Raw genomic sequence first — 17,275 nt, 5'->3', positions numbered from 1 at the left:
TAACTTGCTTCATTTTAGATAATAATTATAGTCGTAGGCACCAACAACAGGGCATTGGGTTACAATCCTTTAGGTTAACCAATAACATTCTGTATTCAGGTGCAGGCTGAGGTTTACTTTAGGTTAACGTAATAAACATTTATATATGTTTATATATATGTTATATATTTATACATTAATATATGACTTAAGTTGTGCTTACATGTGGTTGTGTCAGAGCAGACAGGGCTGCTCTGTCCTACCTTGCGGAACATTGAGTGCTCGAGCAGTACTCAAAGTACAAAAAATGTAAGGCTTTAGTCTCTTATTGTTCTTAAAATCCTTTGATTTCACTTCAGGCTCCAGATGTTCCATGAGTTTACAACATGGAATGAAAAGAGGGTTTAGGTTGCTTTGTACCCTTTTCCATTTTCATGCAAGGTCTTATGCAAAGAATCAGAGAATGAAGGTGCTGGTGAGTTCATAGTTTAATTACCGTACAATAATTAAATAATGAAATTAAGAAGATAAGTACTCCTAAACTAAAAGTACGAAAAACAGTGCATGCCTGTAGTGTGCAAACGTAAAGTATCTGAATTGTATTTTAGCCTCTTGGACCAGGTAGTAAAATGCGTATCCGGTTAGTCAGACAGAAATCTGATTGTTGTGGGCGATGGAAATCATAGCAACCAGTTGTTTATCCATTCAACCTCTTTCTGTACTGCACTAGAGATGTTTACTGTCTTGAAATTTGCAATTTTACATGCCGTCGTCCTCCATGACAAGTAGTCTGAGTTGATTGGATTTCTATCTGTTTAAAATACATCTTTGCTGTATTGAAACTTTTAAAACTAGCATTTTTATGTGGCCTGGCCCTCCAAATACAGTTCTGATATTCAAGATACATAAAGTGAACAGATGTAAACAAGGTCAAAACAAAATCTAGTGTTTCAAATTGCAAGGCACATTTACAGAGAGACACAATTAATTATTGGAAAAATATATATATATTTTTTCATACGCTGTTTTTGGACTGCCATCTGGTAAGCAGGAGAAAGGTACCTGGCCCGTAACCACCAGACTCTACCCTCGAGCTCTCAAGCTGCTGACTGCTACACATGTTCACTCAGTCAACTGAGTGTTTTTTATACTTTTGCCTCACCCTTCTGCTAAACTGCAAATTATAGTTCTATAGACGTAAGCCTTCGTTTGATATATACTCTTAAATTCTACTCTTTGCTTGAATGACTGCAAATTGAAAATATATATGCAAATTCACAACAAGCCAAACTGTTGTACTACTGGCATGCTATTATCATAATTAAATTTTACTGCTGTCATTTGAAAACATTTTGTACTGTATCAAAAGCTTTTGATAGACATTTATCATTGGGAGTATGATAATTAGAGATAGAAGATAAGAGATAAGAATATAACATTACAACACTTAAAGACATCTTCATAATGCAAAATACATATGATAATATTATAATTGCCATTATGTTATTGTGCAGTAAGCATTTAGGGATATCTTCTAAAGAGTGGAAGGATTTGCTGTTGCTGACATGTTTTTGGCTCTTTGTAGAAGTGACTTATAGATTGTATAAGGTTGTGACAGATTGTGTTTTTCTGCGATTAGATTTAATGTATGATCTGCTGGATGTGATAAAATGTTTGTATAATGTGGGACCAGCATTATATAGCACATCTGTTACTGATGTCTTCTTAACATGTTAATCTAATGACCCCTCCTCCCAATTACACCCTGTTTGTACAGCCTGAGATCTACTATGCGTGCAATAAAAAAAATATGAAGTAATCTGTTCAATTTATGAACTCTGGGGTTTGATACATTGGTGGGCAAATCTTTATTTTGTTATAACCCTCAAAGAATGATGTGGCTCTTGCCCTGAGGCTGATGAATGCCATCTGACAGTTGAGAAGAGATTTATGTCCTGACTCATTTTTTCAGACCATCGTTAATGTCAGCTCACCTGAAAAAGGGTGGAGGGCTCTCGTAAAACACTCCTACGGGACCGGCAATACACACCCTTGTGAAACCAGTGAAGCTGCAGTCTGACATAATGTTCTTGTGGATGGTTGGGATTTGTAAGTGCCAGAGGGAAAAATCATTGTCCTTGAATACCACTATAAAGTAAATTCCTTAACTGACTCTCAAAATGTCAGCATGACTCTCACAATATAGTAGTAGCACTCATCCAGGGTATAAAAGAAAGCTCTTGTATTTTTAACAAAATCTAAAAAAAATAATAATAATTTAAAAAAGTCAACATTTTTAAGGTAGCAGAAGACAATGTTTTTGAATAGGTATTGATTCTCTACAAGACATTGATAATCTTCAATTCATTGGTTCAACTCATTTACTCTTGTAACATAATATAAAAACTATATCATTACAGATGTAAAGGTTTTACAATCTGTTAAAGGTACAGATGGTAAAGGTTTTGTACAATGTACAATCTGCTGCCCAAAGTTGAACTGATATTAGCATAAGTGAAACGCACCTACCTATTTATTATTATTATTATTATTATTATTATTATTATTATTATTATGTGTATATTTTTGGTTCTCTAAATAATACTGTGGATATATGTAAATGAGATGGGAGAGTATAAAGAACTCTTTAAAAAAGAGTTATCAGAATATATTGTGTTAGTGGCAGTTCAAAAACATGCAGTTTTCTGGCTTCACATGAATTTAAGGAACTGCATGATAGCTTTCACCCTCCCAGCACTGGTAGCATTGTGTGATGGGGGGTGGGGCATCCATGAGTATTTGTACAGTGGCACAATTTTTGTAATTTTGCATCTATATCCAACCTCAATGGACTTCAAGCACTCAAGATGTGAAGTGTAGACGTTTAGCTTTAACTCAGCCTTTATTCAAGGGATTTACCAAACAATACAGATATTGTTCACATAGTCCCTCCATTTTCACTGTCAAAAATGGTCAAAAATGGACAAAAATCCAGCAATAATTCCCTTAAGTGTGAAACCCAAATAGGTTTCACACTAGTTCAAATAGGCCTTAAATAGCTGCTTTCAGTTTTGACTTCAGCAAGTGAAAAGTGTGCTCAACTGGGTTGAGGTCAGATCACTGACTCAGCCATGTCAGAACATTCCATTTCTTTGCTTTACAAAGCTAATGAGTTTCTTTTGTGGTATTTGGGTCATTATCTATTTGCAATGTGCAGCACCATGCTATCAGTTTGCAGCATTTGACTTAATCTGAGCAGAACGTATAGATTCATACATTTTAGAAATCTGCAGTCATGTCATCAGAAAATACCAGTATCCCAGTTCCACTCGTAGCCATACATGCCAGTGTTATAACTGTGCCTCCATTTGACAGATGAAATGCTCTGAAACCCTTACTTTCCTTTTCTATACTCAAGTTAATCTTGGTTTCATCAAAGAATCCTGTTCCAGTCTTCCCAGTTCTTTGCATCTTTCAATAAACTCTACATTACATTCATGAAGGTAGTCTGTAGTGATTCTTATTCGATTTATTGTGACTTTGACAATGATACTCATACCTCTTTGAGACCGTAATTTGAGTAGGCTAATAAATAGAATCCTCTGACTATATTAAATGTTTCTCATATGCAGGGTCAGGTTTTTCCTCTGACAGAGTGATTACAAATATCTGCATTGTTTAAGTATTCCACCAATAAAGATTATTTACATTTAAATACTTTTGTTCTCATATTTCATGTTAGGTTGTAATTAACCCATAACATACTGTGTGTTTATGTTTCAATGGAAATTCTGTTCATAAGTTATGCAAAACATCATGGAGCTATTTTCAGAATCAGCAACAAAAACACTTGGCTATGAATGTTAAACACAAGTACCAAAAACATCAGACCACAAAAAGGACACTGATTTGTTTCATCTTTGTTTTGTCTGCTAAAAATGCAAAACGATGAAGCTGCTCTTCTTTGTTCAAGAATAGGGGAGTTTACTCATCAGGGCTGTCGCAGCAGATATGGGCGGTAGTGATATGCTCTCAGGCACATCCGAGCTGTCATGAGATTACATCTCAGCTTAAGTGATGTGTCTTACCTCCCCCGGCTTTTAAAGCATAAACTAGCTGACTTTGTTTATCATCTATTTTCTGCTCACGTTAAAACATTAAATAGCACTTCCTTTTCATGGTGTTGTGTTCCTTTGGCTGCAGTTTTGGCCTTTCACAATCAGCTTTACATTCATGATCCAGAAAGTTCTTTATTTTGGAGGTAAGAGCTGAGACTGCATGCAACACACCATAACACCTTTTCACAACTGAATGTTGTGATGTAATACTGCAACACAGACAAACATTAAAAAAGGATAAGATAATACTTGTCACTAGTGATTCTTGGTTGGTGAAAGTTTGTATGGTGTTGACTTCTTTTCATACAACTAAATGTCTGATTGGAATTTAGTACAAAACCCACCTGCCCCTCAAAATGATAGAAATGCCCAAAAGCACATGCAGTGAAAACACACAAAAACCAAGTCATAAACTATGTTCTTTTGCTTTAAATAAAACTGCCAGCTGCCACATTTCATGAACTAACCAAAGGAACCAAAGAGGCATGTTTTTATCCAGCTCGTCAAACAAAGACACGTCTCCTGGAAATGCTGCTGGAGAACCCTATAACCTTAAAGTATCACAATGTATTTCATTTAGTTGACTCATTTGGATGAGAATTCGGTGCTAGAAAATACTGTTTAATATTTACTTGTGATACTGTTTTCAAAGCCGGACAATGCAGGAGATGAATATATCGTTTTATTTGTTGGTTTGTTGCATTGTTGAGTCATACACTTGCATGAATGTCCAGCAGCAAACATGGGGCATTCAAAACATGTTCTCTTGCCTGACCTCAATTATGGTAATTGTTTCAACATCTAGTGCCCCTGTTGCTCTTCATAAAACACCATGAATAAGCAACACAAGAGATTGTCAAATTGTGTCCTGTAGGGAAGGATGAACTTCTCTCGCAGACTACATATCATCTTAAAGCGCTCTTGCACCTTACAGATGTCATTTTTGCAAGCACAGTTTATTGGCAACACAGACGGTGGCAGAAACACCATGTATAAACTTTATTTTGGGTTTTAACAGTTGTGTTTGAATATATGTGTTTGGACTAATTTTAATCAATTACATATCCAGGACAAAAATATACCTTTTACTCTCCCATTTTCATTTAGACATTCAACATACTGATTGCCTTTCTCTTTTTCTCATGCCAAGCATTTGAATTCACTGTTCACGATTCTATTCAAACATAAAGTTGAATTCATATTAGTATTACATGATACTGCTAACATTTATGTACATTTTTCTGTGTGAGACTAATACCACTGATGAGTTGTCACACTATATACCATGGCCATATACCATATCAAAAATATACATACAGCATAGATGAATATAGAAACATTTACGATTTATTACTCTTTGGCTCCATATATTTTAAGAAATGGCACAAAGAACTAGTATGGTGTTATCCAGCAGGTTGTGGGTTCAAATGGCAGGACTGACCAGGTACTCCTGGTTGTGCCCTTGAGCTAGACAACCATCCTCCATGCCCCAAAGGTTGCTACTCTGCCTGCAGAACTGTGTCGCTCGCAGAAAGTACTAACAATTCTTTTTACAAATACCTTTCTCCTAAGTGCAATTTTCTGTACTTTTTCCATCCCAGAAAACATGCAACAAAACTTTTTTTTTTCTTTTTCTGTTCAGCTTACCCTAAAACATGCATCTACAGGCCTTCTCATTTCTCCTCTTTTCTCCTCTGCATGTGAGCATTTACATTTCCCAATAAACTCAATTGCTAGTTCATGTCTTCTTATTTTTTCACTTGTGCCTTTGATTGATTCTCAGTGTATGAAATAAAAAACTATTATTATTCATAATGCTTTCATATCTATCCTTGACTAAAGGCACACATGGTGACACATATTTGTGCTATTGATATACAAACAGTAAACTGTGAAGCATTCCACAATATTTAAAGGTTGTGAATGTATGTCATGACAATAGCAAAGTATCTTAATACACTCTGAGTTGGAAATAGGTTTTTGCACAGTGATTGGGGCCATAATTCCAAAGTTATATATGAAATTGTACATAATATACAGTAAAAGAAGCATTGTTCTTTCTAAGCTGCTAATAGATTGTTGTTCTGACAAAAGGTTTTGGTTCAGAATAAGGTTAATATATTAACTTTATTCAGTGTTGCTAAACCCTTTCAGTGTTGCAAAGAAAAATCTAATACTTACATTAAGTCAGTCATAATATCACAAATTGATCTCTGCCAGATTATTATTTGTTACTGCAGGTGATGGTTTACTTTTTAGTCCCTCTGTGGCACATTTAGAAGTTTCCATGAGAAACATTCGGGGGGTACACAGTGACAAAATGATAGTTTTATATTCTTTGCGGAAGTTTTGGTTCAAGAGTCCATAAATAATGGCGTTGAGGCAACTGTTAAAATATGCCATAAAGTAACTTGTGACAAATAGCCATTCTGGGATACTGGGAGCCATCCTCACAGGGTTGATTGCCACAACTAAACCGATGAAGTTGAGAGGAGCCCAGCACACAGCAAAGAGCACAAACACCATGAACATGGTCAAGAAGTTCCTCAAGTCGCTAGGTTTCACTTTCAGCCGTGGTCCAGGTTTGACTCGATGCTTCACTTGAATCACCAATACCCAGATCCTCATGTAGCAGAAAGAGACCACGAGAAGAGGTATGAGAAAATGCACTACCACCACAGATATTGTGTAATAGGAACTAACTGTCTGAGAAAAGGTGCAGGAGAAGACACGGGGATCATACTGCAGAGACCCCACAAAAAAGTTGGGCACAGTGGCAATAGCTGTAAGAAACCAGGTGATACACAAGTAACAGCATGTGTTCTTGAGGCTGTAGAGTCGGTCATACTGGAGGCTGTGGCAGATGTAGCAGTAACGGTTGATGGCGATCGCTGTGATGTTGAAGATGGAGCCGATAACACTAAGGCCCATGATGAAGCCACTCACTTGGCAGTGGAGATCTCCCATGGTCCATTCGTTGTGGAAGATAGCCATGAGAACCAGGGGGTAAGGGTACACAGCCACCACCAAGTCTGCCACCGACAGACTAACAACAAAAATATTACCTGTAGAAATAGAGTTGACATTTTTTAAAAACTCATGTGACAATGCGTATGATCAATATTACTATAAGAGGCAGTCAAAGAGACTGCATTGTTCGGAGACCCATAGGAACTAACTATGCCTTTTCTCCACATCAGGGTAAACTAGGCAGATGAAAGCCACAATAATAATATGCAGATCATTTAAATACTAGCACACTAGTTTGGTTTAAGTAGCCTGGTATTTTAGACTATAGAGACCATTCCAGTTTTGCTACTATTTTAATCTCAATAAAAACTTCTTAACTCTAGAGGCAAGTCTGCAGGCATAGCTGACAGAAGCCTTGCTACTGTGTGTCATATTTAAGGTAGAAAGCAAAGTTTTTAGCAAGGGCTTCTGCTTCCAAATATGTCACCCAAAGAGCTCTAGTTGTAGAGCACCCACTTTCAGGAAATCCTATATTATTTTCATTTCTAAACTTGACTGTGGACAAATATTTTGGAATTTATTTAAAAGACTGTATTACCCAGTAGACTTTAACTACATCTCCAGTTACCATTGGACATGATTGACAACAGAATAATAGAATAAAAGTGTCTGGAAAATATGTTATGTTGATACAGACATGTTTTACATGAGTGATACAGTGAGTTTTGTTTTACAGTGTATTTAAAGCTTAAATTGAACACTGCAGAAACTTGGTTTATACAAATGTCAAGAACCACAGAAAAAGGTCTAAAAGACCCTCCTTGAATGGATTCTTTACTAGTTTCAATGTTCTTCACAATCACACGCCTTGATTACATTCTATAGCCTCACACTAAGAACCACTTGTAACACCTTTTTTAAGAGTGCATGATGGAAATAGAAATGACAAACACAATCTTCAAAAATATTTCAAAAGTCTATGTTGAAGGTCTATTTCATGAGAATTGATGGGTGGAAATTAAATATGTTAACTAAAAGTTAAAAAGAAACGTTTCAGAATGTTTATTTGCCTATGGAAAAAAAGTTGTGAAACTGAACATTCTTAAAACTCACAAATCACATCCTAAGAATGGAGATTAGGAAAACTTTGTCATTGTCATTCTGAATCTGCATTTCTCTTTGTTGATTAATATGTTGATAGGTTGACAATAACCCCAAAATTGAGCTCACCACATATCTTTATTTAGCCCTGTTTATTAGTTTCAGTAGCAGAGGTCTCTTGTAATCCTTTCTAATCAGGCCATATCACACTGCAAAATGGTAGTCTGAAGAATCATTTCAGACCAGAAACACAAAAACATCAAAAAACATCAGATACCTTACACAATGTCTGGAGTGTTTAGAAGATCCAACAAAAGTAACAAATGCTTTTTGGTAGGGAAATATGAAATGTTCACCTCCAAAACATTTTAGCAAGTAAAATCAGTCAGCCCTGGCTCATTTTCTAGTAATCTCCCTACAGTATTCTCCTGTGTTGCCCTACGCAGTGCAGATGATTTACAGGCAACAAGCAACAACATAATGTCAAATGCTCTGAATAAAATTGCCCCATATAATACTAGCCTTGTTCCATGCATCTACTTCTCTCCCTGACTGACCCTTAAACTCTGTACTGTCACAGAAAAGATGATTTACTTTTAGTTATTCAGTGCCGTCATATTCATTAAATAAAATACAAACTGGTCACTACTAATCTTACAGCTCACACCCTTCCTAATAAATGCATTAACAGATTGATAGGTGTGTTAAGAACCAAAGCATCTAAGCCAAAAATCCAGCTGTCATCTTAAGTCCCCCTTCGAGTCCTCTTTGCTCAAATGTTTCATGCTAGTATAACTCTTGACTGCTTGTCTCCTTTTTAAAAATTACTGCAGACAGAGATTCTTCAAACCCACTAGGGTGTCCCACAAAGCATTAACCTAGATACTATCGTCAGGCTGGCAACATTTTGTTTCTTAAGGCAACCATAAATCCAATAAAACTCCTGTCTCACAATGTGTTTCTCAAGAATATGTTCTCCGTCCTGTTTAGCTTATCATCTACATGTTCCTACTTGGAATAATATACCATAAGTTTTATTTATATGCAAATGATACATAATACAGTATGCCTCACCTGCTGCTCCTTTTTCACTGTTTCGTTTATAGCGTGTTAGCAAATTATTAAACAGCTACTGATTTAAATGTACTTATAGATTAACCTTTCAGTAAAGTGGAATTATTCAAAGAAATAAAACATTTTGGCACTCCTAATCCCACTGGAAGAAATAAAATGTAATAAAAATGTATCTGAAAGATATATCATTTATATTTTACTTTTCTTAGGCAAAGCACTTCACAGTCTTCTTAGTGATCATCCATCACTGTCACTGTTTCAGTGGGGGGAAAAAAAGCTTATCTGAAACAATATACCGCTTAGAAAACCATCAACAGGGAACATTTAAAAATATCTTTACTCTTAAAAAGTACCCCCACTGTCTGGGCAATAACTAAGCAATAACTAAGCAATAACTTTTTATTTTTTTAAGTTTTATACAATGAGTGCTAGGATGAAACTGATGATAAAGAGGAGGGTCTTCAAGTCTTCAAACTACAATTAGGACCCCCCCCACCTCTTCAAGGTTTTCAGAAGAAAGCCCACAGTTGTTAAACCACAATTTTGTTAAGCACTCAAAGTTCCCTAAACACTACCAGGTGATGACTTGGTGAAGACCAAGGACTCTAGAGACTCTGAAGCATCTGGAGACATTCTATATGGAAGAATGTTCTCAGATCCCTTCTTTTTTTTCTCCCAACTCATTCTGTGATGTAAGAGAATATTTTAGAGAGGATGCACAAATACCTGAATGAGGTTTATAAAGCAAAAACAAAAAAATATATAATAAATATTCGATTTAATGTCAAGCTGTTAAACCTTTTTACAGCCTTTGGTGCAAAAGTTTATGAAGTGTCCCAATAAATCCAGTAAAGCTATAGAAATATTTTCCCCCTTGGCTGATAAAAATACATGCTGGCGTTTATCTGTGGTTTTCCAGTGAAGGAAGACCTGTCAGATTGCATTTGTCCAACTGGCAGAATAACATGCTTCTGTGAATCTGAGGGTGTTCAGGGGTTTAATATCGTCTCTGACATACTGCACCATTTGATTCAGTGCAGACATCACATGGAAAGCTCAGTAGCAGGAAAAAAAACAACTGAATTTGATTTTTTTTACTGATGTCCATACTTTCTCATGTCAACAAATAAGTGGCCTCTAGCAAGTCATGTCCAATACAGCAATGCTCATTCATGGTATCAGTTTGTATTACTTTTGAAAATGTTTTTTTAAAAAATGTCTTGGTGAATGGTGGTAGTTGCATAATGCATCAAGTATTACTTATTTTCTAATTGGAACAGGCCGTTCACCACTCTCCAAACATTTGCTTATTTATTTCCAGGGATTGTCATTGTGAGAACAATCACAGTTTGGTTCATCTTTTTATCTGTTGCATTTTATAGTTATAAACAGGATCTTATTCTTGCTAATATTTGCTTGTATTAGCTGAATGGTGAGACATTATGTCAAAAGGAGCATTATTAATTAATGACTCAATCTGATGTGGTCAGTTAATTTGGCATCTCTGTGCATACTTTGAAGGTAAAGGGCATGACATAACTGTCTGATTTTTTTTTACTTTGACTATGGGCATCTGTGCACATTGCTGATGTAGAAGTTTGGTAGAAGAGAAGACATACTGTTAGTGAATTCAAAGAACAAAAAAAAAAACAACAACATCCCAATAGTCCCAGTAGTCCAACATTAATGCATAATATTCTAGTTATTTCTTTTAAACACCTTATACTGTCAAGCTTTATTAATGTTACATTTTCCCTACTACCTTGCTCCACTCACTTGCTCAGTAACACAGCGAATAAGTTACAAATGACGCCCATAAGACAGGTTGTATGACAACTTATTAAGATGTAACTGCAAATTTGCTGATGGTAGAATTGCAGATGCCAGCTTATTATGTAAGCATTAATGACACTTCCCTCAGGGTTACAGCTGAAACCCTCTCAGTACAAATCCATTCATTACAGACCTAAAACAACCAGGCTATGTAAACCAAACCAACAATCTAAAGAGCACTGTCTGAGTGGTCTAAAAAAAACAAGCAATGTAAACTGCAATAAAATTAAATGTGACTTCAATCAAACAGATGTATACTGTCTACTGTTCACAATTACATTGAAAAATGAACTGTCAATCATGCACAGAGATGTGAAAAGCACAGAGAAACTTTACTCAAGTTGAAATGTAGGGACAAAAACATATGTTTAGATTAAATATACATTATACATTTCAACACACTCAAGGATAAAGTAAAGTAAAAAAAAAAAGTTTAATCTTTGTTGTTTTATACAAATATTATAATAAATGTTATTTGTGTGATATTAAACTAATATCAATTGGACAGATGTTTCAATAAAAACAATACAATTAGACAATGCAGCAACGTCCTTCCTGATAACTCCTGATTTTTGTGGTTTGTAATAAATACTTTGAAGATGGAAATGGAAATGTAATAAGTAGAAAAGTATGATCTTCTTTTGCAAGATTACTAAATACAAATATTGTAATAATAATTCGAACATACAATACTCAAGTTGTTGTTATTGCCCTTATTAATGAACCTTAAGCAATATCAAAGAGTGAGAGGGCATCACCTTTTAATTTTAATTCAAAATTGAATTTTGTAGTTTCTTAGAAACATGATGAAAACTTGAAAGGAAGTTCAGAAGAACAACATAACCAAAGCCCAAAGGACAAGAGAAGGAGCCAACTGTCCTCAACATCTGGACTGCTCCTCTTTTTATTTCATGTCCTTTCACTGAAAGCTAAAGTGAAAAACTCTCTGTCAGACCTTTGACAATAAGGGACTTGCAGTCGAGCCATTGGGCAACTCCTGACCTTACAATAAGTTACCATAGTGTGCAGATTCCTCCCTCATGGGTGAAGGATTGTGAGGATAATTTGGCTTATGCTCTGCATGGCTGGATACTGAATGCATGAAGGCTCCAATCTGCTTATGTGAATGTAATGAATATGAGGGTCAGTTAGGTCCACTGCACTTAACTGTCCAAAAATACCCATTTATTCCTCATGCCTAAAACAGTAGGCCAATGTAGACATGGACAGTCGCCTCTAAACATGCTTGCACCACTTATGCCAATGCAATTGGGTTAAACATGTACACATAAATCTTAAATGCCGGTCAATACAATTTCATATTCTGTGACAGAAAAGCTGCTCCATCATTTGAGAAATATTTTAGGTATTTTCAGTAAAATAACTGAAAAATGCTCATCCCACACACACAGAACACACATGCCAACAAAATAAAAACACTTGAAACTTCAAGGTATTTTACTCTCCTACACTGGTGCGCCCATGTTCTTGCACACAGACTGAACATCTCAGGAATGAGTTTATGGATATTCTTGCTGATATGCCATATTGAAACTAACCATAATAATTCTGTGATTTAAAACGGACCAAGAATTAAAAATCTGACTGATTTTGCAAAATGTCTGCATAAATACATAGTCATTTAGAGTAGTTTGTGTGAAATGATCCATTCTAAAGAAACAGAAACAGTGGTGGTGTTAATAATCACCACTTTTTAAAAACTTTTAATGCTTTTAAAAGATTAATTTCAGAAAGGTATTACATAAAACAAGAAATTAATTTTTAAGTTTTACAAAACATGTTTGAAATAACTGTAATTTTTACATGCATGCGCAAAATTGTAAAACTGAACAAAATAGGATTGTAGATCATAACTCCTGGTTCTGAGTTGGTACATGTCCCTACAATAGACCATTTTAAACTATTCTGAATGACTTTGTTTCTTCATATCAACCATTGACTTGCACAGCCATTTTTAATCAGTGGGATCGTCCAGGGTCTTAAAAATAAAGGTGCTACAAATGTTTTTTAAAGCTTTGCCATAGGAGAACACAATTTTATTCCACTGAGTACCATTTGTGTAACTGAGATGTGTGGGTGTAAAGAACCTTTAAACTGGTAAAGAACATTTATATCAAGTGATGGTTCTTTAAGTAAAAGGTTCCCAACCCTGACACATCTCCATTACAAACATGATGATTTATGGAATGATTACCCATGGCATGGCTCAAATGTAGCACCTTTATATAGAGTATAGCCTCAAATCTGAGATGAATATACATGACAAATAGGTCACCATTTCTATCATTATTTTTTTTATTATTATTATTGTTGTTGTTGTTGTTTTAAATTATTATTAAAGTGTACTCAACTTCAAAAGTATGTTTACTTCACCTGCATTTCTGAGCTTTTTGTTCCTAAGTACAGAGAGGATCACCAAGAGGTTCCCGAGTATGTCCACCACGATGGTGAAGATGAGCACGCCGGCCAAAGCCGAGGTCACGGCAGCGGAGCCGCGAGGCGTCTCAGAACGGCTCCGATTCGCCCCGGGAGAAAAGAAACAGTTCCCATCACAATCCATCACATCCGGCACCGTGCGTTTTCACGCGAGCCAACGGCACTGGCGAACTCGAGCTCTGAACTTTTTTATTCTGACACAGCGGCGACATTCTGGGTTATCTCCCTCTTCCCCAGTCCTAGTGGCGAAATCCCACTAAATGAGTAACCCGCCAAAATCCCAAAACAAAAATAAACAAGAAAATGAATCTTGAAAACAAAGGTTGGGTTCTGGGTTAGAGCCGCTGAGATGAAAGGATTTGAGAGAAGGAAGGCTGCTCGCGTGTGCTTCACATCAGTTTTCCAAATGCAGTGAGACGAGAAGACCCCCACCCCCGCCGGGGCTGCTGATGAAACTGGAGTGCTGTTTGAGGGGAAAAAACAACACTCACAAAGCTAAAACGAAGAGAAATATTCCAAAAAATTAGGAAACCTAAAACATACTTGGAAATTTGACTTAACTAAAGAGTGAAGACTTATTTAAGAGCTTAAAGAGTTGAAGATGCTGCTGTCTGTCGTACCAAATATTTTAAATGTTATTAATTGGTCTTTAAAGCATTCAAATGTGTAGCACATTTTGACCTATAATAATAAATTCCAGCTCAAGCCAGCGGTGTCATAATATATTCAGCACTGTGATTTATGAGCTTACTTGCATTGTTCCAGGGCCTCAAAAAAAAAACCCAAAAAACCAAACAAACAGATGAGTGTAATATTTTCCCCAAAATATGAGCCCTGCAAAAATGTCATCTGCTATTATAATGTACATTTAGCTTTGTTGTCACTGAGAGTAAGCAAAAAAGCATCTCAGAATTTACAACACTTCAAACTCAGAGGCAAGAGAATGTTGGATTCCACTTCCAAGAACAGAAAGCTGAGGCTGCAGTGGGCACAGGGACTTTCTTAGCACATGTTGGCCCTGTTGATACCAATCAATCATTACTTGAATGGCACAGCCTATCTAGTTATTATTCATAATAATAATAATAATAATAGTTGCCCACCCTGGTCTAAGTGGAAAAAGTGGACAAGCATCTATCTGAGAATCCATCTGAACACCTTTGACAAGGGTCATGGACAACTACAGTGGTCTGCACTCCTGCTGAAAATGTCTGCTACTGAGGGTAGCTAAGTGTGTAAAAGATGACCTGATTTCCCACAGGCCTACGAATAAAGATGTTCTTTAATATTTTAAGCAAGGTTACTTTTTAATTTCTATATTTTACAGTTTCAAAAAAGGGCAACAGGTCCAACACTGCATGGTCAGTACTTACTAACACCTGCTTTGGCTCGTATCACAGCATATAAACATTTGTGTTGCCAGCTTTTTGTTGCCAAGATTTTTGCCTATTCTTCCATGCAAAAGGCAAAGAGGTTACACCCTCTGATTATCAAGGTATGCACATGTATGCATGGTCAATAATATCAAAACTTCATGTTTAATCTGTTTTGGATTTATTTTTTTTTATTTTTTTTTTGGCTGGAAACCAGTATCTTTGCAGTTTTAGTTTTTTGACTGACTGTGCATTTTGCTTCCTGAATCTGGTGAAATTAAGTGGAATTCGTCTTAGTTGTTATATCCGTCTTAATCATTCTTGCTTTAACAACTGCTTTCACTTTTTACACCACAGAAACCCAAATTCCTGTCAGTCCACTTGGCATGAGCCCTTCTGACCAAACTAAGCATGGAATTATGGTTGAGTGAAGACAGAGTGGGCAGGCCAGTAAGTGTCGCTAAGGCCAGTAAGTCAAGTCAAGTCCTGCCAAGAAATGTCCCTGGAGCTGAGGGGCATCACAATAGATTTATGGATGGGTGCTAATCCTTTACCAGGGGATCTGGGGGATCCTTCCACAGAATAAGTCAAAACCCCTACCACAATATCTGATGAATGTTTAGAGTAGGAACAAAATTCCTCAAAATATTTAGTTTGGTTAATACACAGTAGATCTGTCTCTTCATAGTTACAAATAGACACAGATCTATTACATATAGTCTTGTGAAATACAAAGCAAATCTTTGGATTCTATTCTTTTGGGATAAAATAAACTGTGGCATTATTTATTTAACAGGAATGAAGCCAAAATGCAAAAGCAGTATGTGTGAAATGAAGTACACACTTATTGCATCCATAGGAATTAAGAGGGTAAGCCAGGTGCTGCTAATCAAATGTCCTTAATGAATTGATCATCAACAGGTTAGACCACCTCTATGCCAGGATTTTTGACAGTTTGCTGGTCTGGAGCATTGTCCATCATTGTTGCTGTCCATCAATTTGAGAGGGGTTTTAAGGCCATTTGAAGTCCATCATTCTACAATGAGAAAGACATTCAAGACCATGAGTGGATTCATCCAGCTTCAATGGGCATGCAACAGGACAATGACCCCAATTACAGCAGCAAATCTACAACAGAATGGCTGAAAAAGAACAGAATCAAGTTGTCGCAATGGCCCAGTTAAAGTCCAGACATCGACCCACCTAAAATGCTGTGGGACATTAAGAGAGTTGTGTATAAACGAATGCCCACAGGCCTCAATGAACTGTTGTATGAAGAATGAACAAAGCAATGTTGTAAAGAAGAGTTGGTCAAGATTCCTTCAGCATGATGTGAGAGACTTTGATTCATGGGGTGTACTTGGTTTTTCCACACATGGCTTTTCCATTTTGGCCTCCTGTTCACTAAATAAATAAATTAAGTGTGCTGTTGCTCATATGAGGATGTATTTTCCTTATTTTAAGACCTGCTAAGGATCAGATGTTTTTTTTTTTGTCTTAATATGTAAAACCATAGAATTCAAAGAATGTACTTTGTTTTGACCATAATTGTCGCCCATATTTTACACTTTATACTACATACTACTTTGTATTTTATATCTTAATTACACTTAGATCATTGACCATTTTCCAATCTTATTCTCACATTATTAAACAGGCTGTTTCTGTTAATGCGTCTTTAATGTATAAATATAAAAAATAAATTAGCTTTGTTCTGATGACTTGTATTGTGCCTTATTCACATTTGCACACTGCTTAGGGTTTATTTTTGCAGCTTGTCAGACTGTTAAGGACTGAGCTTGAGCAGTATATTTTGTAACAGACACAGATCAACCAAAGGTACTGTAGTTAAGCAGGGTAATCTGCTGTACATCTTTATTAATTTTTTTGTTGATGCCACTGGAAGAGACCAGCTTGAAATCTGCAACAAGCAATTGGTCAGTGGTTAGCTAGCTAACTTTAAGAGCATCCAGAAAACAGTAAGAGCACCAAGTGCAATGAGAAAATTCACTTCTTATTTCATTCTGTATTGCATTGGTCAAACTTTGTGACTGATCTCTCATTCTGAATGAGATACTCATCAATACCGTATTACCCCACCCCAATGACTCTACATAACATGGGTGACATGATTCTATTCTAAAGACTAGGAGGGAAATAAATTTTGCCATTTTACACCAACATCAGACTTACCAGGAAAAACTACTGGTAATGTGACTAAAAGCACAACACAACATCAATAATAGTGCAATTAAGAAGCTAGATCCTTGACAGCTTGAATCCAACGTATCTACGCCATGTAATAAACAGAAACACTAGAGATGGAAAGACAGGTTAGAGGACAAAAAAAAATTAAACCCAAGATGGCCA

General features: G+C 36.2%; 1 protein-coding gene across 1 annotated transcript; it reads right to left on the bottom strand.

The window, feature by feature from the left end:
• Positions 1-6,296: 6,296 nt before the first annotated feature.
• LOC140541565 (melatonin receptor type 1C-like) lies at positions 6,297-13,656 on the bottom strand. The gene is made up of 2 exons (XM_072664256.1): positions 13,470-13,656; positions 6,297-7,162 (listed from the first exon to the last, which is right to left on the bottom strand). Exons 1-2 carry the CDS (start codon positions 13,654-13,656, stop codon positions 6,297-6,299), a joined length of 1,053 nt encoding a protein of 350 aa, XP_072520357.1.
• Between the last annotated feature and the right edge of the window lie 3,619 nt (positions 13,657-17,275).

This window comes from Salminus brasiliensis, chromosome 19 (assembly GCF_030463535.1).
Source record: "Salminus brasiliensis chromosome 19, fSalBra1.hap2, whole genome shotgun sequence".
NCBI classification, from domain to species: Eukaryota; Metazoa; Chordata; class Actinopteri; order Characiformes; family Bryconidae; genus Salminus; species Salminus brasiliensis.
The sequence above is the reverse complement of the archived record's forward strand: the minus strand, read 5'-3'. Positions and strand labels throughout refer to the sequence as shown.